At 53.9% G+C, this 24493-nt stretch overlaps 2 protein-coding genes across 6 annotated transcripts in view; both read right to left on the bottom strand.

The window, feature by feature from the left end:
- Positions 1-268: 268 nt before the first annotated feature.
- On the bottom strand, positions 269-7685 carry IP6K2 (inositol hexakisphosphate kinase 2). Of its 2 annotated transcripts, XM_036432344.2 has the most exons (6): positions 7238-7685; positions 7053-7085; positions 5208-5430; positions 3965-4140; positions 1436-1611; positions 269-1017 (listed from the first exon to the last, which is right to left on the bottom strand). In XM_036432344.2, exons 1-6 carry the CDS (start codon positions 7623-7625, stop codon positions 517-519), a joined length of 1497 nt encoding a protein of 498 aa, XP_036288237.1. In that variant the 5' UTR covers positions 7626-7685; the 3' UTR covers positions 269-516. The 2 variants fall into 2 exon arrangements, with proteins under 2 accessions (XP_036288237.1, XP_036288236.2); XM_036432343.2 differs by lacking the exon at positions 7053-7085 and having other exon boundaries at positions 7238-7684.
- A 3424-nt stretch (positions 7686-11109) lies between these two features.
- The window catches only part of PRKAR2A (protein kinase cAMP-dependent type II regulatory subunit alpha), a 48397-nt gene continuing 35013 nt past the window's right edge, over positions 11110-24493 (bottom strand). For 3 of the 4 annotated variants that reach the window (XM_045579615.1, XM_045579613.1, XM_045579614.1), the window contains one exon: positions 22280-24493. This exon is cut by the window's right edge and continues 1052 nt beyond it. The gene's annotated coding sequence lies outside the window, so the exon portion shown is untranslated. Of the gene's footprint in view, positions 11124-18306; positions 18310-22279 lie in introns of those variants that run through there. The other variant, XM_036432357.2, reaches the window with a different exon arrangement.

Raw genomic sequence — 24493 nt, 5'->3', positions numbered from 1 at the left:
CACCATGGAGGGGCCAGTAGGTGAGGCGGCTTCTGAGGGTCGGAAGGAAGATGGCTGCCTGCCTCTGACAAGAAAGACGGGGGAGGAGGGCGGTTAGGGGGGGTTAGAAGGTGAAGGGGGTAAATGGTGATGGAGACTCGACTGGGGGCGGTAAAAACACACAACATACAGATGATGATGTTATAGACAGTGTATCTGAATCTATATGATTTTATTAACCAATGTCACCCCAATAAATTCAATAAAAAAAAATGACAGCAGCACTGTGTACAATTAACAAAAGGCTTTGTATTAGGACATTTACACTCAGGGAAGAGGTATCTGCATCATCGAACATGGAATGTTGAAGAAACAGGTAAAATAAATAAAGACGGAGCGCGGTGGCTGGCTCAGGCGGGGACGTGGGCCTCTGTGCGTCAGCTCCAGGCTGCAGAGGCCACCCGCTGGCCACACTGGCTTCCTCCGACACAGCACAGCTGTGCCCGGCACAGGGTCAGGGCAGTGCAGGCGGCCAGCTCACTCCCCGCTCTCCTCGGTGATCTCTGTGACAATGTCTATCAGGCTCTGGAGCCCGAAGATGTAGCCGGCGTCCTGGCCCTCGTGCACGACGCTGTCCTCGCCGTACAGCCTGCAGGTGGTGTGTGCAAAGTCAATCATGCGCACGTCCACGGAGCTGGCGCCGAGGGGCTTGAAGGCATAGGCCCCCGCGGACTCGTCGGCCGACTCCTCAGACAGGTCCTCCAAGTCCTCCGCATCCGAGTCCAGGGCCACCTCGGGCCACTCCTTGCCGTCGTAGATGATGAGCAGGGAGCTGGAGTAGAAGCGGTAGGACTCCTGCCGCTCCAGCACGGCCTTGAGCTCCGCCAGCTTCTTGAGCACCGGGCCCAGCAGCTCGCGCCGCAGGTACCGCCCGTTGTGGAAGAACTGGAAAAGCGCCTCCTTGAAGCCCTGCACCGACAGCTTCCGCCCATGGTACTTGTTCATGAACATGAGCTGCCCACTGCCCGCCTGGTACACCTGTGGAGGGAGACCGGCAGGTCAGGCGGAAGCCGCCTCGGAGCCGGGCCCTGGGCGTGGCTGTGGTAACAGCAGCCCTGGGCCAATCATACTCTCTAACTGGCTGGGTCACAGGAGACACTGTGCCCAGGTTACAGCCCTCTGCACGGGCTCTGCCCCAGCTCCGCGTCCTGTATGGGGCTTGAGGAGAGGGCCTAATCCTCTGGCCTTGCCCGTCCTCCTGTCCAGACGCTGGACTCGGCCAGCCAGGCCAGCCCAAAGGGGATGACCCGGACGTGCGTGCTTTCTTTCCAACCAGAAAGTGTAAGATTTAGTCAAATCTGGTATCTTTTGAGAAAAAATAGGACTGTGACAAGGTAGGGGCGCGGCAGGAGGCGGACGCGTGGCCAGCCCGCACCATGCCCCAGCTCTCCCTCACCTGCATGCCGCACAGGCGCACGCCAATGACCGCAGAGGTGCTCTGCTGGCATTTTCGGATCTGGTTGGCTGCCTTCTCCTCGGAAGCATCGTCACCATGCTGGCGTGTCCCCATCTTGAGGTCCAGGACACACGGTACCTCATAGCGGGAAGTGAGGTTCTCCAGCAAGATGAATTCTGCGTGGTTAAGGAAACACCTCTAAAGAGCAGGTGCTCTGCAAGGGCCACTCCACTCCCAGGGCACAATGCCACACACCGTGCCCAGAGAAGCTGGAAACGACAGAGGGCCGCCAGTCCTGCCATCCCCCAACACGGAGCCCAAGCTGACAACTGGGCTAACAGGCTGTGGGCTAACTCCCCTGTGGGGCGAGCGAGCAGGAGACAGCCAGTTAACGGTTCTCTCTCATCATTGATATCCCTCTTTCACTCTCTCCATTTCTCTCTGAAATCAATAAAAATATATTTAAAGAAAATAGATGTGTCTTTCCCAGCTGCATATACTAAAAACGTCTAGAAACAATGACTCCACATACACACAATTCCGTCATGAACCATGAAAATGAAATAAAATCTCGTGCCCATAAACAGTTTTATTGGAGTGCAGCCATACCTATTCGTTCACTGTCTATGGCTGCTATCGTGCTACGACAGAGTTGTGACCGAGAGCATGTGGCCTGCAAGACCTAACATGTTTACTGTTTGGAGCGTTAACTGCAAAGGCGTGCAACCCTGCCTCAGAGGAATGATTACATTCACACCCGGAGCCGCACACACACGCCTGGACTTGTTCCACACCAGAAAAGAAGCCCGCCATGACAGACCACTGTGACTGTGTCCCAGTGACTCAGGAGCTGCTTTTAAAAGTCTCCCCCGCGCCGAGACCGGTTTGGCTCAGTGGATAGAGCGTTGGCCTGCAGACTGAAAGGTCCCAGGTTTGATTCCGGTCAAGGGCATGTACCTTGGTTGCAGACACATCCCCAGTAGGGGGTGTGCAAGAGGTAGCTGATCGATGATTCTCTCTCATCGATGTTTCTAACTCTCTATCCCTCTCTTCCTCTCTGTAAAAAATCAATAAATATTAAAAAAAAAAAAAAAGTCTCCCAACTGGCAAAGGTATGATAATTTGAGCATCAATAAAGACAACTGCAATGAACTGAGACATGTCAGATGTTTAAATTCATACTTATGCTAAAAAACTCACTGGAAACCTTTGGAGGATGTTAAGAAACTCATTATTCCATATATGTATTAGATATGTATTAAGTACATATCTAATAAAGGGAGGATTTAATCTGCTTTTCCTATATAAACTATACTTCAGGATATAATGAGGAAAAGTTTTTCTTTATAGTAGGATTCCAGCTCATGAATGAAGGAATGTCAAAATCAGAAAATCACCCAATGAGAAAAGCAGATCTAAGGACAAGACAAAAGAAACAGACAACTGAACAGCAAGAAATTTCTAAGAAAAAACAAAAAGGGTATTCAGAAAACCTTAAACATTTCAACCAAAAGCAACACGTGAGCCTCATCTAGATCCCCATTCATGGAGACTATCAATACAAGCTTACTCATGAGACAATTGGGGAAACTGGACAGAAACCAGGGGTTTCATAGGGAGGAATTATTGTCCCCTTTGCAAAGGAGTGGCAATGGTAATAATGTTTTAGAAGGCCCTGCTCTCCTAGAGATGCATGCTGGGTGCACACCCGAGCCTTCCTCCGAAGCAGGTCCGCGGTCGGGCTGGGCAGACAGTCCTGACAGTGGGTTTCCTGCCGAACCGGGTAACTGGTACTTAGAGGTTCAACATGTATTATTTTTAACATGTTTAAATTATTCCCTAATAAAATGTTAAAAGTAAATGAAACATAATTCTTTTTCTTCACACACACTCAATTCTGAGGAATTTCCCCCCATAAGATTAAAACAAAAAAAATCGAGCCCAGCTGGCGTGGCTCAGCGGTTGAACTTTGACCCATGAACCAGGAGGTCATGGTCAGGGCACACGCCCAGGTTACAGGCTTAGCCCCTAGGAGGGGGCATGCAGGAGGCAGCTGATCAATGATTCTCTCATCATTGATGTTTTCCTCTCTCCCCCCTTCTCCCTTCCTCTGAAATCAATAAACACGTATTTTTAAAGAATCAACACCTAGCCTGGTGGTAAGAAGGGAGATAACAATGGCCTGTGCTTTCTTCACGGGCCGGCCTGGAGCCGTGGTGGTCAGCCCGCCCCACCTGGCCCTTGGCAGGGAAGCTGTTTGGGGCTTCTGAGGAGTCTAATACGAACCTGCGCCTTGCACTCTAGGCCAAAGGCCTCCTGATGCAGACTGGTCCCTAACTGAGAAGCGCTCATCCCCCCAAACCTCTCAAACTGCCCCCATCTGCATTCCCAGAGCAGCCCTCAGCCTGAGGGCAGTGACTCTGCCCACAGCGTCACACAGTAGTGTCCTGGCACAACCAGGACTGACAGCTCACACCTCCTCCCCACCCCCACCCCACCGAGGCAGAGATGCCCGTAGACGAAGGATACTGTACTGGTTCCGATGCTTGGCGTTCTCCTTCATTCTCTGTAACTGTTGCTGGTGACACTTCATGCTCCAAGGGTTGTAGTATTTAAGCTGGGAACTTACGTTCCCCTTCTTCTCTACACTGTAGTACAAGACTTCAGATTTCTTCAGCCACTCAAACTCTTCTTCTAGCTTATGGCTATGAAGAGATAAAGAATCAATAAATCACATTGTCTTACCCAAATTCAGGGCCAAAGGAAGCACGAAGGAGCTTTCTAGAGTGATGGGAAGTTTGATGTCTTGATATGGCGCACATATCAGACACTTTAAAAAGGTACACGTCACTGGCCGAAGCCAGTTTGGCTCAGTGGTAGAGCGTCGGTCTGCGGACTGAAAGGTCCCAGGTTCGATTCCGGTCAAGGGCATGTACCTTGGTTGCGGGCACATTCCCGGTAGGGGGTGTGCAAGAGGCAGCTGGTCGATGTTTCTCTCTCATCGACGTTTCTAGCTCTCTATCTCTCTCCCTTTCTCTCTGTTAAAAATCAATAAAATATATTTAAAAAACAAACAAACAAACAAAAAAACACGTACCTGTCACTGTATGTATATTATACCTCAGGAAAAGTGACTTTTCTTTTTATTAAATTAAGAGGCCAGCTCACTTTCTCTACAGGAAGGAGGACCTACGACGCAGGACCAGCCTTTGCCTCCCCACTCCCCCACAGGCAGCCTCCACAGCCTCCTTCTTCAAGGATACCACGTGGTTCCTGGTACGTCCAGTTCCCGGACTCCAAATGCTGGAGGCTGGGGAAATGGGAACCGAAATGCCTCGGCGATAAGCCAGACTTCACCAGGTATGTTTACAAGCTCTGCCGGTGTGGCACTTGGAAGGCCCTCCCTGGCTAGGTGCATTCCTAAGTTTCGGGGATGCCCAGCAGACCATTTCTCTCCCACTGTCAGGGACCCACCTGAACCAATGGCTCTTAGCACTGCCACACCCCCAGGACGCAGCATGGGACTGGCACAGAGGAAGGTGACTGAAGTCCTTCTACAGCTGCCACCACAGCCACTTATCCAGACGCCACCTTGTAATCCAGTCAACGGCAAAGGAGCTACGCATGCCGGAGGGAAACGGCCACTGAGTGACAAGGCACCTACTAAGTGCGTGAAGTGCGTCCTCAGGTCCAGGGCACTGAGCTGCAACTAGGATTCCCTCCCTCTCCCCCCACCCCCTGCCCCAGTCCGGTTCCCTCAGCTGACACCCACCTCTTTGTCTTCTCCTCCTTCCAGTGCTGCCGCACCCAGTCCTTGGGGCTCTTCTCTGTCTCTAGGACATGATGTTTTTTGGTGGTCCGCCTTAGCAGCTTGCTTTTTGGTTCACAGTCTGAATTGTCTACACTGTCCACAGTTCCATGGTCCCCTTTTACTGGATATGCTATTAAGCACAAGTTCCTGTCTTCATCTTCATCAAAGCACACAGATACCACACCTGGGGGGGGGGGGGGGAGCAGAGAGGACTGTTCATTCCACAGCAGCAGAGAGAACTTTAATTCCACACACCTTATAAATAACGATTGGAACATTTGTGTTTTCTCTTACCCTGTTCCTTAGTCTCTATGTTGCCAGAGGCCTCAAACTCATCTGCAAACCTAACAAATCTCAGAACACTAGAAGAGATGACACCACACACGACAAGCGTTAGGGAGCAGACACAGCGAGGCGTCCTCTCTGATGCACTCAGCAAGGCAAGAGCCAAAGAATTACAAGACACATTTTTCCATCATCAAAAGCGTTTATTAATTTTATGTAATCCTCTAACGCTGAGAGGTGTGAACACATTTGCTCTTTATGAGGATCTTTAATGCCCTAAACAGAAACTCAGCGGCCGCAGGCTGGCTCCATAGCAGAGCCTGGTGGGGAACACAGGTTTGCCTGAGGGTAAGAGCGTCCAAGGGAAGGAAGGCTGGGCAAGCAAAACAAAATGAAGGCGCAAACAAAACAAACCACACAGCACAAGAGACACCCTAGCAGAGGCTTCTTGCAGCCCCCTTCCAGGTGGGGCCCATGCCTCTTGGTCTTCCTCAAAGGTTACTTTATTGTCTGAGATCTCAGGTCACAAAGAACAAAGTAAACAAGGCAGCAGGACTGGGCGGTACAGACGGGCGCCTGGCCAGCGGCTCCCCCTCCAGGCGCTAACCCCTGCGTGTACTCAGTCTCTGAGGAGGGGCTTGCCCCCGGCAGCATCAGCAGGTGTCGACGAGCGCCTGACAGCCAGGCTGACCACTCTCCTCCCAGACCTCTGGCCCACGATCACTCAGTGTGCGTCCTTGCTGCCCGCCCGCTGCAGGGGAAAGCGTGCTCAGAGAGACGACACTTCTGAGGTGGCCCCGGGGGGGGGGGGGGGGGGGGACACGACTCAGGGGCCACACTCCCTGCGGCCATGGGCAGAGAACCAGGGGGAAGGGGCAGGGGCGGCCAGCTAACATAGGGCCTTGGCTTTGTCCTGGAAAAAACAACAGAGAAGGACCAAGTGAGGGCCCCCCCTCCCCCAGCACACATGCATATTCAGACAGAGAGGTGCCCGGCGCTGCCTTCAGAGTGTTTCTGCAGTCCCAGAAGAGCCCATGTTGTTCAGAGTCTTTTGTTTAATCAGACAATACACATTCCACATTAGTTTCCTTAAGGGACTCTTCCTTATTTACAAAGACCCGCCTCCCAGGAAGAACACGCCAGGCGGCTGCTGATGCCCCCAAATGCATTAGAGAAAGGCAGAGTCACCGTGTGTGAATCAGAAGTTGCTGTGACAGGCCATTTCAGGGACATTCCGTAACAGCCTGGGCTTCAGCCCGTCAGCACAGCCTCCCACTCCTGCATTCCATCTGACTCAACCTGCCCCGAGCCTACCTATCACCAGGGCTTCTGGTTTTCTGGACAGAAAGCCGGCAGCAAGCATTCTGGGAAAAATCCTCCCAGTCTTCCCCGCTGGCCCTCCATGGAGACTATGGGTCACTGTGACCGAGAGACACTTGAACATAAAACACAACTACACTGTCACCAAAAACCAAATAAACTCAATCAATCCACAAAACAAAGACAATTGAGCAATCTTACCAGGGCTTGAAACTGAGGGTGTGAGGTGCTGGGATGAGGGCCAAGAGGAGGAGGAGGCGGCGGAGGGAACAGGGAGCGGGAGGGTGAAGGCTCTGGGTATGGCTGCCACCGAGGTCACCGCGCCTCACCTCGCCTGGCCTCACAACTCAGCAGGCACTGGCGACCCCTAGCAGCAGGGGGCTCACCTTTGTACTGGGGTGTGAATCTGCGCATCTCGGCGGGGAGAGTCTCGTAGAACTGGTGCTCCCGCGGGACCAGGGGCTTGCACAGAGTCGTCTCGTTGAAGCGGAGCACACAGGAGTGCCCCCCGACCTGATGGATGAAGGGCTCCAGCAAAACGCCCTTGGCTCGGGGCTCCACGTCCATGGCCCTGAAGGCTGGGCTCATCCTCCAGGGGCAAGCCACAGGGAGGAGGGGGTGGCGGCCGGGCGCAGCGGCCAGTGTCCTCGGTCTGTCTGTCTGTCTGTCGTCTGTCTGTGTTGGGTGTCTGGCCTTGGCTCCCTGGTTGTGCACGACAGGACTCTCTGCGGAAGCAAACAGCGGCAGGAGTTGGAAGTGACCTGGGAACCGCATCTGCCAGAAAGCGATGCCCTCCACCTCCAGCAGCAACACAAACAGCCTGAGCTCACCAGAGCCCCGCCCACATCACCCCACCCGCCTCCTCCGCAGACAAACAAAGCCTGCTGGGCGGGCCCTAGGCACGGCCTGGACCGGCTGCAGGCGCCTCCGAACAGCCCTTCCTACCGGGCAAAACGTGACGTCACAATGAGGGAAAGTCATCATTTCACACCTAATATTCGGATAAATCTTACTATTTTCTAAATATCTTTTATTGATTTTTTTTTACAGAGAGGAAGGGAGAGGAATAGAAAGTGAGAAACATCAATCAGCTGCCTCTTGCACAGCCCCTACTGGAGATGTGCCCGCAACCACAGTACAAGCCCTTGACCAGTATCAAACCTGGGACCCTTGAGTCTGAAGGCTGATGCTCTATCTACTGAGCCAAACTGGTTAGAGCTAAATCTTACTATTTTCTAATAAAATCGTTAAACTGAAGGTAACTGATGTCCAAGTCTCTTTGTTAATTATATAATTTTTAATAAACTACCTTTAAGAGAAGTTTTAGGTTAAACTTAAGAAGAAAATAGCTTTCCCATAGAACCACCTGCCCCCATATATGCATGACTTTCCATGATGAACACTCCCAGTGCGGTACGTTTATTACAAACAAGAGGCCGGAAAGGTGCAGGAGTAGGCCTTCCTTCCCGGCTGCGGCACCCGGGACAGGCTGACTTCCCTCCGGAATGACGCGGGTCTAATTAGCATATTGCCCTTTTATTATTATAGATGATGATAAACCTACATCATCATAGCTTACACTGGTGTTCACTGTTGGTCATTAGTTGGGTTTTTATAAAATGCTCTTAAAGGAAAAACTGCTTCCCCGTCATCTAGTAAGATGTCCTTCCCCAGGGCGTGTGAACACACCGCCCCATCCAAGGCCAAACGCATGCCCCAGTACCCTTGTTAGCAGTGGAGCTGGGGCCTCGCTTTAATGATTAACGTCTGTATCTTAAAACAACTGATCAAGGCCGTCTAACTCCCTTTAAAAGATACCGTGTTCTAGGTCACCAACTATTTTTATCAGTTCTCCCTGCTCCCCAAGAGCTGGACTGGCCTTTACACCGAAGCTGTCCTCGGGGGCAATCACAGCTCGCTCCCCTCCCACACCCGCCTTCGCATTCCCAAACACACTGGGCCCAGCAAAGCCTCCTCCGTGTAACCGTCAACAGTGTTAGGGCACGTCTGTTCCGTCTGGAACTGACAGACTACAGTCAGTACCAGCATTACTTCAGTATCTGCTCAGGGTTCCCATGACTCCCACCGAGATGGTGGTGGTGAGAAGGGCCGGCTGGAAAAGGGCCCACTGTCCTCTACGTGCCAGGCTCACTGCAGGATCAAACCTCATCTAGTCCTCACAATCCCTTCTACGAGGTGGATACTACTCTCCCTGTTGCAAACAATGCAGCTGACTCGGGGAGGAAAGCAAACTCAACCATATTAAGAGACAATAAGGTGCCCTGACTGTTTGGCTCAGTGGATAGAGTGTCGGCCTGCAGACTGAAAGGTCCCAGGTTTGATTTCGGTCAAGGGCATGTACCTTGGTTGTGGGCACATCCCAGTGGGAGGTGTGCTGGAGGCAGCTGATGGATGTTTCTAACTCTCTATCCCGCTCCCTTCCTCTCTGTAAAAAATCAATTAAAAAAAATATATATATATATATATTTTATTTATTTATTTATTTATTTATTTATTTTTTTAAGAGAGACAATAAGGCACAGCTCCCAAATGAACCTCAATCTGCTGGATTCTCCCACAGGGCAGCCACCAGGCCAGGGTCTCTGCCTTGACATAGCACGCCTTCGTACTTGGGACATTAGCTTGTCCTAGGAGTAGCTTTCACTGTGTATTTATAGTACTATTTCTAAAACACGCCCTGCACCACTGAACAAGCGTGCATTCTGAGAAATGCATCGCAAGGCAATGCTGTCACTGTGCGAATGTCAGAGTGCACGTACACAAACCTAGACGGTGCGGGCCCCCACACCCCTCGGCTATATGGTACAGCCTATTGCTCCCGGCTACAGGCCTGCACAGCATGTTACGTACAAAGCAACGCGAGATTAAATCACACACAAGAGAAAACTACGCCCCCGCCAGAGTGGCTCAGTGATGGAGCACTGACCCAAGCACCAGGAAGCCCCCAGTTCGAGTCCAGTCAGGCAAATGCCTGGGCTGTGGATTTGGTCCCCAGGAGGGGTGTGCAGAAGGTGTTTCTTATCAATGTTTCTATCTCTCTCTTCCTCTCCCTCTAAAATCAATAAAAACATTTTTTTAAAAAGAAAATTATGTAATCAAGAGGCGCTGTAAACACAGGATGTCTGAGGCTGCTGCCAGCATAACGTGTACTTTTACAGAAAACCTTGGTGCTTTTTTAAATAAGCAGAAATACACTCTAAAATAATGATAGAGTACAGCATAGTACATATAGAAACAAGTGATGTCATTATCTTGCTAAGCATCACACACCGTACATAACTGCATGTAACATCTTTTATACACTGGCAGCTGGCTGTTTACCCAGCACCACCACAAACATGCGGGTGACGTGCTGCGCTACGACATCAGCATGGCTAGAGGTCACCAGGCGACAGGAGTCTTTCACTTCCATGGTCACCCACGGGGCAGCATCACATTGTGGTCTGTTGTTACCACCATGTGGCACATGACTGCACAGGCTGCCCTCGGGTCACGTCGGACTGGACATACATCGTTTCACGGTTACGTCGCCATCTCCCATTTATTTATAAAAAAAAAAAAAAGTTCCATCATTTCGATGTATGTACATGAGTGCTTTATGGTTTTTATTATTTATTTACCACATGTAAGAGAGGAAGGAAAGGGAGAGTGAAACATTGATGTGAGAGAAAACCATTGATTATTGATCAAGTTGCCTCCTGCACAGCCCTACAGGGGATTAAGCCCGCAACGCAGGCATGTGCCCAGACCAGCAATCACACGGTGACCTTGTGATTCATGGGTCAATGCTCAACAACTGAGCCCTGCCGGCCAGGGCCAAAGGCCCTCATTCTCACCTGGCACCACCTTCTCATCATGAGAGCAGCATTCAGGAGGGCATGTGCTAAGGTAGGGGTGTTGAACTCAATCAGAGAAGGGGCCAAAATCTAAAATCCAGCCTAAATCGCGGGCCGAATGGTTTACTGAACAGTCATAAACTGTCATTGTGATGGAAACGCAGTGAAGTGCAGTGATGACAGCGCGGTGTGGGCCACATTGCAAGGCCTGGCGGGACGGATTTGGCCCGAGGGCCTTGTGTTTGACACATGTGTGCTAAGGAGTTCCAACACACAACAGGCAATCAGCTCTAAGGGTGAGCACAATCTTGTCATTCCCGGCTCTCTCACTAAGGTGGCGCTCTGACATGCTTCGCCACACACGCCCTTTCCCAAGATCTGAGAAGGGTGGTTCACTCTCTTCTACTGAGAAGACCTTATGAATAAGAGCAATTCCAAAGGAACCTCCAGACTGACTCATGGTGAGGCTGCTAGTGCCCAAGCACAAACCGGGTCTCCTAATTACTAAACTGTGAAAGTAGAAGGCGCCCACTTTGTCATCAGAGCAAGCTAACAACAATACAACCCCCTTTCCAGCTCTGTTCCAGGTTCCTTAAATGTATTCAATTTGGAAGAAAACTATCTTTCCACACGTTTCTTATCTATCCCCATCTCCAATGACAAACCTAAAATTCACAAAAACCAGTCCTTCCAACAGCTTCCTGTAGAGCACTGGTTCTCAACCTTTTTAATGCCTCGACCCTTTAATACAGTTCCTCATGCTGTGGTGACCCCAACCATAACATTATGTTCGTTGCTACTTCATAGCTGTAATGTAAACATCTGTTTCTGATGGTCTTAGGTGGCCCTGCTACAGGTTCTCAGCCTGTGGGTTGCGGCATGAGGAAAGCTAAGAACCCTTGCTGTAGAGCAGTGTTTCCCAAACTTTTGACATATGTGTACCCCCTCTATAATTTTCGTAATGCTGAGTACCCCTCGTGCTCATGAGAACGTAGAATTAGGCGCAGCTAAGCACGGTGCAGTGCATATCCCCACCAAACTCCGGTGCAACGCGTACCCCCACCAGACTCTTCCCGTACCCCTGGGGGTACGCATACCCCACTTTGGGAAACACTGCTGTAGAGGATGGCTCCTGGGAGTGGCTGGAGACTGACAGGCAGCGTTAGGTCCTCAGGGTGCTCACAGCACTTACCCCCTCCCCGCAGCACCCCGCTCTGGCAGTCCCCAGGACACGACTCCCCAGAGTCATCCTCCTGAGCAGAGCAGGAACACAGGCTCCCTCTCCCCTGAGCCGCGCCTGATGAGAGGCAACTCCCTCTGCGAGGCGGAGCTACAGTGCAGTGGGGTTCCGGGGAGAAGGTCCCCATTAGCTTTCCAGCTTTCCAGACCCGTTTTCTGCTCCATAAAACAGGGAGGAGTGGGCTGGAGTGGATCTCCACTCTGTGGGCTGTTTTAGCCAAAGAGGAAAAGCAAACGACTGTCAATGTCCTGCACAAATACAGGGAGTCCTGTTTGTGGTTTTCACAGTTGGACTGCTCCACAGGAGCATACGTTTGCCTTCTCCTATAACATGCTCCTGGGGCCCTTACCCGGCCCTTAGAGAAGGGAAGGATCCAGTCGCTAGCAGCCTCCAAGGAAGAGAACCCCAAGCACCTCTCTGTGTCACCTGCTGCTCTCCTGCTCCACATGCGGTGTGAGAAACGGGGAGGGAGGGGGGTCGCTTAGTGGTTTTCAAGTATCTGAGTCGAATCCTGGGGTAGTAACGGTTACTATGAAGCCAGGCAATGGCTCGGCCTGTATCTAGAGACGTGGAATAAATACCGTGAAACACTGGCTCCAGATTGATTACTGTTCAACTTCCTGTATTACCTCACACATTGTCCACGACACTAACCAGGTGAGAAACACAGCAGGATTCACCCTAGGCTAGGACACAGCTTTCTCCCTAATTCACGTCCCTAAATCCATGAACTGGGTTAGGGATCTCCTGTAAACAGTCTACTGATATTCTTAACTTTTAAAATAAAACGGCTGACTCATGACAGCCCGGGCCCCCAGCCCACACCCCTAGAATTTAGTGAGTGAGGCCGCACAGGGATCTGCTGGGCTGCTGACCCTCCCTCCAGAGGCCCCAATGTGAGGCACACTAGCCTGATGGTGGGAAAGCAACCCTTCGCCCTGCCTCCGAGAGCCACTGCCCAGCCCTGCACACACCCACCCCCACAGCTCCACCACCAGTGCCAGTCACGGGCACGCTAACACCGCGGGGAGAAGTACAAGATACCCCACGTATACAGTTGAACATATACTTAATATATGACCCAGCAGTCCCCCTCATAGGTATTTACCTAAGAGGAATAAAAACGAATGTCCACACAGAGAATTGTGCGTGAGGGTGGGGTCTAGAAGAGATCAATGGGGGGAACGGAACGTATGTAACACTTTCAATAATAAAAGGTTTAAAAAACCTGTACATGAGAATGTTCACAGAGGCATTATTCACAATAGCCAAGAGGTAGAAACAACCCAAGGCCCATCAAATAGGTGAATGAATAAACAAATTGTGGTATGTCCTAAACCTGCATAATGGAATATTCATGAAAAGGAATGCATCAATACATGCAAAACAAAGATTAATCACAAGAACATTGTGTGAAGTGGAAAATATAAGATACACATAAGATATACTGCGAAATCTCATTTCTCACAAATTCTAGAAAAGCAAAACCACAGCAGCTGATGAGCAGCTGCCAGGGAGCAGAGGCAGGACACGGACTGGCGGCAAAGGGCGTGCCGACAGTCCGCGCTGCCACTGGGGCAGAGATTGCGTAAGTTTGTCAAAACTCATCAAATTATAGACCTGAAATTGATATTACTGTAGAGAAATTGTATTTCAATAAAGGGATGAAGTTTTACTTATACATTTCCTAATTTACAAAATTTTCATAACAACATACTATAATAATCAAGTCAAATGGCAGAATAACAGCCTCTCTATACAAACGCCCGGGCTGGTATTTGCCTTTGCATCCACTCTGATGGGCTCACTGGCCTCCCACTGAGGACCTGGCACCATCTGCACCAAGGTCGGTCTGAGTCACGTCTTATCAAAGAAGGGCTTCTTCCTTTCTGCGAAGGCCCCTGATGCTGGACTTTCAGGAACAGCCATGTCTTCCCGCATAAACCCGATTCCCAGTCAGGGCACGTCCTAGGCTGCAGGCCCCTCCTCAGCCCCCAGTCCCTGCTTGGGGCAAGTGCAAGAGGCAACCAACTGTGTTCCTCTCACATCAATGTCTCTCCCTCTCTCTTCCCCTCGCTCTAAAAATCAATGGGAAAATACCCTCAGGTGAGGATTAAAAAATAAATAAAAACAAAAACCTACTTTAAAACATAATCATATGAGCCGAAACCGGTTTGGCTCAGTGGTAGAGCGTCAGTCTGCAGACTGAAAGGTCCCAGGTTCAATTCCAGTCTAGGGCATGTACATTGGTTGCTTCTTGCACTTGCCCCAAGCAGGGATGTGCAAGAGGCAGCTGGTCGATGTTTCTCATTAATGTTTCTAGCTCTCTATCTCTTTCCCTTCCTCTCTGTAAAAAATCAATAAAAGTTAAAAAAAACACACACACGTAATCACATGAGTGTGATCATCCACTTACTTTTCACTATGCAAAAATATGTTCAATTTAAGGTGATTATCTCAGAGGTAAACAACTTTAATTAAAGGGATATTCTTCCCCAGTGCATCCCCTTTATGAGCCAAACAATGGAAACTTTTCACCTCAGCAAGCCAGCCTCGGGAGCCTCCCCGTGGCCTGGAGACCAGTGACAGGCAGCTCCTGGGCCGCTGTCCCTTCCTCACACCCTCTGCTCCCGCAGGCGCAGGCCAGTGCACCTGTTCTTCCGGAGTCCTGGTCAGAAAGCCTGTTACAGCTGCTACACTCTCTTTACAATTACATCAACTCTAGTCCTCGTTCTCATTGATTTGACTTCTAACAATAACTGTGAATTCTACTCTAAAGTCACAAAGCAAGTAAATCAATTGGAGTAACAGGTAACAGTTCAAATGATTTTTCCTCCAAAGAAGAAGTTACTAAGCAATCAACTGGCAGATTATGTTAAATGATAGAGCATCAATCTTGCCCACTTTTAAAAAATATATTTTTAATTGATTTCAGAGAGGAAGGAGAGATAGAAATCAATGATAGAAGAATCATGGATGGGCTGCCTCCTCCACATCTCCAATGGGGAATTGAGTCCCCAACCCGGGTGTGTGCCCTTAACTGGAATCGAACCCGGGACTCTTCAGTCTGCAGGCCGACTTCTATCCAGAGCCAAAGCAGTTAGGGCTAACTTTGCCCACTTTTTAATGCTGACAGTGGACAAAGTTAAAACAATAACATTACCCTGAAACTTCTCTTCAAATATGTAAAACCAGGTTATAGGATGTAATTATATAAACCCCACAGCAGCAACCTATGGAAATAAGCATCTTACTTCACTTAAAACGTTACCCTGCTTAAAAAAAAATTAAAAAAAAATGCAAGTACAACAAATATTTTAAATACTAGAATTCATCAAGATTACTGTAATCATGGTGCTTTATAGAAACGATCATAAAACTGGCTACCTGCAACATTTTTGTTACCACTTTTCAAAGGTCTCAGTACGTTTTCTTAAAACTATTTTTATTCTGGATCTATGTACATTTTTAAAAAATATACTTTATTGATTTTTTACAGAGAGGAAGGGAGAAGGATAGAGAGCTAGAAACATCGATCAGCTGCCCCCTGCACACTTCCTACCGGGGATGTGCCTGCAAGCAAGGTCCATGCCCTCGACCCCAATTGAACCCGGGACCCTTCAGTCTGCAGGCCGACGCTCTACCCACTGAGCCAACCAGGTCAGGACAATATATAAAATGTCCTTGTATTTTTGTTTTTGGAATCCTCGCTGGAGGGTATGTTTTTATTGATCTTAGAGAAAGAGCGGAAGCGGGGAGACAAACACCATGTGAGAGGGAAGCATGGGCCCGCCGCCCCCACACCGGGCCTGGGTGGGGCACCCCCACCTGAGCCCCGGCCAGGGCGCTGCCCACGGTCCAGTTCCCAGCGGCGACCGGGTCTGGTTCCCGGAACCGGAGGGCACCGGCTCCTCCCGGCCTCGGCTCCCGTGGCCACAGGGGGCTCCTTGCTTCCCCCGAGACCCATCCGATGGCCGCGGGAACAGGCCCTCCGGTGCTGCCGGGCGGAGCAGCCTGCGACCCGGGCCCGCTCCGCCCGGGGGGGAGGGCGCCCCCGGCCGGCGGCCCGGGGCTGAGCGTCCACCCGGGAGCCGGGCGGCCCGGTCCGGGTCAGGGCGCAGGGCCGGGCTGCGAGCCCCATGGCGGCCCCCGAGCCCCTCGGCCGCCCCGGCCCCTCGGCCTCAAAATGGCTGCGGCGGCGCCCGGGCCGTGGCCGTCAGCCCCCCGGCCCCGCGCCCCGGCCCCGCACCCCGCACCCCGCACCCCGCACCCGCGGCGGGAGCGCCAGGTCCGGGCAGACCCCCGCCTGCACCCCAAACACCCGGGAGAGAGACCGCCCCCAACAAGCCAGGAAGACCCAGCCCTGAGCCCGGCGCTCTCCCTCCGGGAACTGAGGGAACTGAGGGAACGTCCCTCCAAGGGCGGACACACGGCCCCGGACCCTGCGGCTCGCCCGCCGCCCCCGCCCGCCCGCCCGCCGTCACAGCGGGGCCTCCCCAAACCCGGGCGCCCGCGGCCGGAAACCTCACCCACGGCGGCTCCGAGACTCCCGCAAGCTCCCGGGGCGACGAAGGCAGAGGCGAGGCGAGGCGCGGCGGGCGTTACCTGAGGCCTCGGCCGGTCCCGCGGCGCTTCCGTCCTATTGTTTCTCTCCCGCAAAGATGGCGGCCGCCCGCCGAGCCCCGCCCCAGCCTCCCTCCCGGCGGCCCTCGCTATTGGCTGTCACCAGGAGCCCCGCTCGCCGATTGGGCGGTCCGAAAAGCGCTGTTGCTAGGGTGCCGAGGATCTCAGCAGCAGCTTCCGGGAGGGGAGGGGCGAGGGCGGGGCTGAGGGCGGGGCCTGGTCTGCCCCGCCCCCCGGGGGCGTCGGAGGAGGTCGGCTGGGCCGTGGGTGGACAGACCGGCTTCCGGCCGATGGGTGCCCTGCGGGGTGGCTGCGGGGCGGACGGGACAACCGGCCTTACCGTTATCCTGGGGCCTCAGGGGTTCCCGGGAGGCGGGGCTTTCAACGCCGGCATTGAGACAGCTGTCAGCAAACTGGGTCCTGGTGGATGGATGGACAGAAAAGAGGGACAAAAGAGCGGCTGCAGCCCTAGCTCGTGCTCGGCAAACTGCGGCTCGCGAGCCACATGCGCTTCTTTGGCCCCTTGAGTGTGGCTCTTCCACAAAACACCACGACCTGGGCGAATCTATCTTGAAGAAGCGGTGTTAGAAGAAATTTAAGTTTAAAAAACGTGGCTCTCCAAAGGAATGTCCATCGCTGTCCTGCTGATATTTGGCTCCGTGGACGAATGAGTTTGCCGGTTTGGCTCAGTGAACAGAGCGTCAGCCTGCAGACTGAAGGGTCCTGGGTTCGATTTCGGTCCAGGTCACATGCCCCGGGGTTGTGGGCTCCATCCCCAGTAGGTTCCAGAAGGTTCCAGAAATACATGCTGGCTGAGTGAGGAGCATGCCAGGCGGTGTTGAATGAGGAGGGCGATGGGGAAACAGTTACCTGGTGTAGCAGGAGGTGGGGCAGGTGAGAGGCCGGGATCCAGGCTGGCCCGGGGTCAGCCCAAAGGCTGTCCACACCCGGGGTGGGGGGCTGCTAGGAGGAGGCCGAGCCCAGTTCCCGCCTGTCCCCACCCCCACCCCCCCACCCCGGCTTCAGGACCTGAGCAGGTGCTGTGGATCAGAAGGAAAGGCCCAGGAGCTGCAGTCCTCAGCCTCAGGCTGGGCACGGCCCCCTCTGCCGCCCACCCGGCGCCCGTGTGTGCTGGAGGCTGGCAGCTCGGGGTCTCCCTGGGCAGCACCCGCATGAATTCCCTCTTCCACTCGCTCACAGTGCTCGTCGAGGCCGGCCCAGCCTGCACACCTGCTCCACGGACGCACTCAGCATGGTCGGGCCTGCTGGCTCAGCTCTGAGCATCGACCTGTGAGCCAGGAGGTCAGGGTTTGATTCCCGATCAGGGCACATGCCCGGGTTGTGAGCTCGATTCCCAGTGTGGGGTGTGCACGAGGCAGCAGATCAGTGATTCTCTCTCATCATTGATGTTTTTCTCTCTTGCCCCTTTCCCTTCTTCTCTGAAGTCAATAAAAAAAAATTTTTTTTTTAAAGAATTGGAATAATAGCACTTGGTTTGGAGGGGCCTACCATAAAGTCAGGCTGAGTGAGAAAAATGAGATGCAGGAGGCAACTGATCGATGTTTCTCTCTCATTGATATTTCTGTCTATCGCTCTCCCTTCCTCTCTGTAAAAAAAATCAACAAAAATATATTTTAAAATAAAAAAATGTTTACTTATATAAAAAAAAGACAGAAGGCTGCTCACCACCAGCAGTTAGAGCGCGCCCCCACGCGTCTAATTACAGGCGTGTGACTGCCTTCCCTTGTGTCTAATTACAGGCGTGTGACTGCGTGAAGAAAGCGGTTTTCGAGAGGCAGGTTTAGGCGATGAAACCAGCCAAGAACACCGAGGCAGCAATGAGCACCTGACCCAACGCCCGCGAGCCTCCTCTGAGCCCCTTTTCTTTTTTATAGATTTTATTGATCTTTCACAGAGAGAAAGAGAGAGGGATAGAGAGTTAGAAACATCGGTGAGAGAGAATCATCGACCAGCTGCCTCTTGCACACCCCCCACTGGGGATGTGCCCGCAACCAAGGTACATGCCCTTGACCGGAATCGAACCCGGGACCCCTCAGTCTATCCACTGAGCCAAACCGGTTTTGGCAAAGCACTTTTGATGTTTGTCTTGAAATTATCGTGTTTTCTTTGGTAATAAAACCTCCATTATTAACCCGTTAATAGTCAACCCGCCGTTACCGGTTAACAATGAGGGCTGACAACCCGTAACCAGGTAAATGTTCCTGAGAAGATGGTCCTTGCAGCAGGAGTCCACCATGGTGGCTTTGCTGACCTCCGTGATCCCCAGAGCCTGCCTGAAGAAGTCAGGAGGACTGCAAGGGGGGGGGGACAACAGAGGGGGGGACGGCAGGAGGTGGGGGGGCAGCAGAGGGGGGGATGGCAGGAGGGAGGGCAGTAGAGGGGGGACGGCAGGAGGTTGGGGGCAGCAGAGGGGGGACGGCAGGAGGGGGGGGCAGCAGAGGGGGGGACGGCAGGAGGTGGGGGGGCAGTAGAGGGGGGACGACAGGAGGTGGGGGGCAGCAGAGGGGGGAACGGCAGGAGGTGGGGGGCAGCAGAGGGGGGGACGGCAGGAGGTGGGGGGGCAGCAGAGGGGGGACGGCAGGAGGGGGGGCAGCAGAGGGGGGGACGGCAGGAGGTTGGGGGGCAGCAGAGGGGGGACGGCAGGAGGTGGGGGGACAACAGACGGGGGGACCTGGTGGAGGCAACTGCTGGCAACACCAAGGCTTTGCCCCACGGGAGAGCCATGGGGCTGCGCTCCAGGAGGAGGTGGGGAAACAGAGGAAAAGCTCAGTTTCTGGCCCGGGCCTCCTGTTTTCTCCCTGAAAACCAGGGAGGCCATTGCTGATGGGGGCAGGGCACCGGAGCTTAGAGAGGCTGAGGGCCGAGGGCCTGGAGACGGAGGGGTCCGGAGACCTGGCCTCAGGGAAGAAGGAACCGAACGGCCCAGCAGGAGCGGGCCAGGGCCAGAGGTCGTCCAGAGCTGGAGGGCAGGAACTGGAACCTTCGCCTGAAGATGGCAGCTGGGCAGCCCTTGCTGCACTTTGTCCCCAGCAGCCCCGGGGGGGGGGGGGGGGGAGGCACAGACTCCTGAGGTCAGGTCTCTCCACACCCCTTTCCTCTGTTCCTTGAGGTCAGGTCTCTCCACACCCCTTTCCTCTGTTCCTTGAGGTCAGGTCTCTCCACACCCCTTTCCTCTGTTCCTCGAGCAGAGCTGGTTCCCTCTCCACCCACCGCCCCGCTGGAGCACGCCGTGGCCCCGCCCGGCCCCAGGGTTGGGCTGGACAGGCAGATGCTTGTAGGGAACGCGATGTTCTGCCAGGGCAGGGGTGTCCCTGGATGGCCCCCGGCCCCCGCGCTCCACACCCACAGCCCTGGCCGGCCGCCCAGGGGAGGGGCTGGCTGCACACCATTCCTCAGGAGTTTTCCTCCCAGAACAAAAGGCAGAGAAGTCACCAAGAACAGACCCCTCAGGCGGGGCGGAGGCGGCTGAAGCACACCCTGTCCCTGGCACCAGCAGGCCGTGGGCGGGCACTCGGGAACCCCATTGTGCTGGAAAGTCAGCCTGGTCATAGCCACACTCTCTTCTTTAATGTTTTTATTGATTTCAGAGAGGAAGTGGGGCGGGGAGAAACATCAATGATGAGAATCACTGACCAGCTGCCTCCTGCAGCCCCACAACCTAGGGATGGAGGCTGCACCCCGGGCATGAGCCCCTCCTGCTTCATAGGTCGATGCTCACCACCGAGCTGTGCTGGCCGGACAACACACACTCTTTTTTAAGTTATTTTTAGCCAAAGCCAGTCTGGCTCAGTGGACAGAGCATCGGCCTGCGGACTGAAAGGTCCCAGGTTCGATTCAGGTCAAGGGCATGTACCTTGGTTGCGGGCACATATGTGCAAGAGGCAGCTGGTCGATGTTTCTCTCTCATCGACTTTTCTAGCTCTCTATCTCTCTCTCTTCCTCTCTGCAAAATATCAATAAAATATATATTTTTAAAATTATTTTTAATATTTTTTTACACACACTCTTAGTATAAGGTGACCAGACGTCCTGATTTTTAACAATTGTTGCGGGCACATCCCCGGTGGGGGGGGTGCAGGAGGCAGCTAGTCGGTGTTTCTGACTCTCTCTCCTTTCCTCTGTTAAAAATCACTAAAAGATATTAAAAAAACAAAACAAAACAAAAAACCTTGGCAAATCAGGACCACTCTCCAACCAACTGACCTACCCCTGGGCTGTCCTGACAATTATTTATTATCTGACTGTGGGCACAGCGGGCTGTCAGTCACTGCGCTCTGGTGACCGGAAGTGACTGTGGGCACAGCGGGCCGTCAGTCACTGCGCTCTGGTGACCGGAAGTGACTGGGCACAGCGGGCCGTCAGTCACTGCGCTCTGGTGACTGGAAGTGACTGGGCACAGCGGGACGTCAGTCACTGCGCTCTGGTGACCGGAAGTGACTGGGCACAGCGGGCCGTCAGTCACCGCGCTCTGGTGACTGGAAGTGACCGGGCACAGCGGGCCGTCAGTCACCGCGCTCTGGTGACCGGGAAGTGACCGGGCACAGCGGGCCGTCAGTCACCGCGCTCTGGTGACCGGAAGTGACTGGGCACAGCGGGCCGTCAGTCACCGCGCTCTGGTGACTGGAAGTGACCGGGCACAGCGGGCCGTCAGTCACCGCGCTCTGGTGACCGGGAAGTGACCGGGCACAGCGGGCCGTCAGTCACCGCGCTCTGGTGACCGGGAAGTGACTGGGCACAGCGGGCCGTCAGTCACTGGGCTCTGGTGACCGGGAAGTGACCGGGCACAGCGGGCCGTCAGTCACTGCGCTCTGGTGACCGGAAGTGACTGGGCACAGCGGGACGTCAGTCACTGGGCTCTGGTGACCGGGAAGTGACCGGGCACAGCGGGCCGTCAGTCACTGCGCTCTGGTGACCGGAAGTGACTGGGCACAGCGGGCCGTCAGTCACTGGGCTCTGGTGACCGGGAAGTGACCGGGCACAGCGGGCCGTCAGTCACTGGGCTCTGGTGACCGGGAAGTGACCGGGCACAGCGGGCCGTCAGTCACTGCGCTCTGGTGACCGGAAGTGACTGGGCACAGCAAGCCGTCAGTCACTGCGCTCTGGCAGCCACGTTTCAAGAAGGAAATAAACAGCGTCAGGCAGAGGCGGCTCTGGTGGGCTCCGTCGGGGTGGTGCTGGGTCCCGGGCACACCATCCCCAGCAACTCAGAGCTGGGGTTCACTTTACGTTTCAACTTGACGAGGCCCTGGGGTGTCCAGGTATTGGGTCAAACATTATCTGGGAGTTTTCCATAAGAGTGACTCAATGATATAAACGTTTAAATCAATAAAGCAGATCGTGTGTGTGTGTGTGTGTGTGTGTGTGTGTGTGTATGTGTTGTGGGGGGGGGGTGTCATCCGAGGAGCTGAGGCCTGAATGGAACAGAGTCTTTCCCCCAAGTAAGAGGGAATTTTCCTGTCTGCCTGTGTGGAATCTGGACACCTGCTCTTCCTGGCCCTTGACCTGGGACAGCACCCTGTGGCCTGGCCCACGTGCCGTCTGCGCGCACGTAGCCGCCTGAGGCCGGGAGGCAGAAGCGAGGAGGGGCCAGGACGCGGAACCAGCCTGGTCCCCGAGGCCAGGCCCCGCAGATGAGTGACCGGGTGGCCTGGGGCCCAGAGCGCAAGGACAAACACAGGACACGGCGGCACTGGGAAGTCAGACAGACCTGTCGGCCTTCATTAGCCGCGAGCCAAGCGGCGCCCCGAGTTTCCGCTTTAAAAACTCAGCCTTGTTCGTGGCAAACAATGCTTTAATTGTGTTCAATACCAGGAGCAAGAGTCAATCACTTCCAATCACTGATTCTTTTGAGATTAAAACACAAGTGCAAAACGGTTTAAAATAAAATTCTTCCCAATGATTTAAAAATAATCCCAATCAAAAGACATTTCAAACACCATGTACAGACTCAGGACCTGAAGACATTTTGACCGTTGAGGTAGCACAAGGATGCCAAATTAGGTTTCTTTTGTTACATGGAGCTTTCAAGAAAACGACGAGGAATCGACCTTTTGCTCAAGGTGGGCTAAACGGTTTTCTGCAAACCCCCCGGAGGTGAGGACAGCCCCTTTAAGAAGAACACTTTTAAGTGCAAAGATAGCCCTACAGCGTGCGGGGACCCGTGGGAAGGCGCTTCCATAGCCGACGCGAGAACCGTGGAGGGAGGCCAGCAGCAGGACGGGAGGGGTGGGGCACCAGTGGGAAAGACTGGTTCAAGCGCATGGCAAGAACAAACCTCCGACTGGAAACCAAGGACAGAGGACATTCACGGGTCTCTCCCTTTTTCTGTGAAAGTGCTCCGTGTTTCTGCGGAGGGCCGTTGGCACGCCGGAAGGAGAAGCGAGCTGCGCCCTCCCGGAGCACTCAGCCGGCTCAGAGTGGCCGGCCTCCCGGTGGAGGGCCACTGCTCCGCCTAACGCGCTCACTGAACTGCTCAGCCCCACCCGGATCTGAGAGCCACAGCAATGACGCTGCGCAGTGACCTGGGACAGAGCAGCGGTGGGAGCACACGCACCTTCTCTCAGAGCGCGGTGTGACGCCGCCCGGAGGAGGGCGGGCACTGCGCCTCGACACTCACTCTCCACCCCCCAAACCAACGGACAAGGAGTCTCTTCCCAACACGCGCTCTGCCCGTGAGACATGGCCGCCAGTGCAGGCCTTGCGGGCAGGGGTGGGCCCGGGGCCCGGAGCGGAACCTGTTTGCCACCTCCGGCTCCCCGAGCTGCACCAGGCTCCTGGCACCTTGGTCACGGCTCTGTCCCCTCTCATTCGCTGGTCCCTGTAACGGCTCCCTCCTCCAAGCCAGCCCCTAGGGGCCCGCATGCAGGGAGAGGGGACTGTGGTCCACGTGGCATCGGTGATGAGCAGGAGGACGTGCCCTGGTGGATTCGCCGTGGCACACCAGCATGGGGAGCCGGGTCCCAAAGGCTCTGAGGGGGAGACTGACCTGGGACGGGCGACGGGGCAGGCGAGAAGGCCCGCCTGGCGGCCTGTAGGAGAGACTGGCACGGAGCGCCCGGTGCCCTGCCTGACGCTGGCAGGGCGGGTGGGACGGGAAGGGGCACCTGCAGTGTTTTAGCGGAGTCCTCACAGAGTCGCTCCTGAAGCCACGTGCCTGCGCCTTTGCAAGACACGGGCGCGGTGTGGCGAGATCTGCTCTCCCGCTCCTCTGCCACGGGAGCAGCCCCGAGAGGAGCCACCTTGGGAGGCCATGAGGAAGGCCGGGGTCCCGGCGCCAGCTGCCTGTTTGGGGCACTAGTCACCTGGCGGGACCCGGGGCAGCTGGCAAAGCACCTGCCTTCCCGCACGGAGCACAGGCCCTCCCCTGCCGCACTGCCGGGGGCAGGAGCGCGTGGCTTGTGTGGACAGAAGGCCCCACGGGGGCTCGGCCGTGGGCACAGGAGCCCGAGCGCCCCAGCATGTGGTCTCCTAGGGATTGGCTGAGTTTTACAAGCTTTTAAGAAATCATACTGGAAAGGGCCTCTTGATTGAATATAATCTTGGCTACAAGGCAGATTTCACAGGGCTCTTAGGATCGCTTCTAACACCTGCTTTTAAGCCGTTCTGAGGAAAAAATTTCATTCTGAAATGTATTAATTAGAACAATTCATCAGATTTCTACCCGACTGTGATTAAAGGTTTAAAAAGTTTTGAAATACAAGCTATTACTTCCCTTTGGGGTAACAACCGGAACCCCGAATACCCGAACATCTTAGTGAGAAAAGTTCCGCAGTAATTCTATAAAATTGAAAACAATGCCGCGTTGTGAAAGCTAACCAAGAGCTGACCATTAGGATAAACGCCTGAGTCAGCTGACAGACACATCTGAATGTATCCAAGGGGAATTCCTAGATAGAGAAACA

This window comes from Pipistrellus kuhlii, unplaced genomic scaffold (assembly GCF_014108245.1).
Source record: "Pipistrellus kuhlii isolate mPipKuh1 unplaced genomic scaffold, mPipKuh1.p scaffold_m20_p_11, whole genome shotgun sequence".
Taxonomy (NCBI): Eukaryota; Metazoa; Chordata; class Mammalia; order Chiroptera; family Vespertilionidae; genus Pipistrellus; species Pipistrellus kuhlii.
Note: the sequence above shows the minus strand (reverse complement) of the source record. Positions and strands in the feature narration are given on the sequence as shown.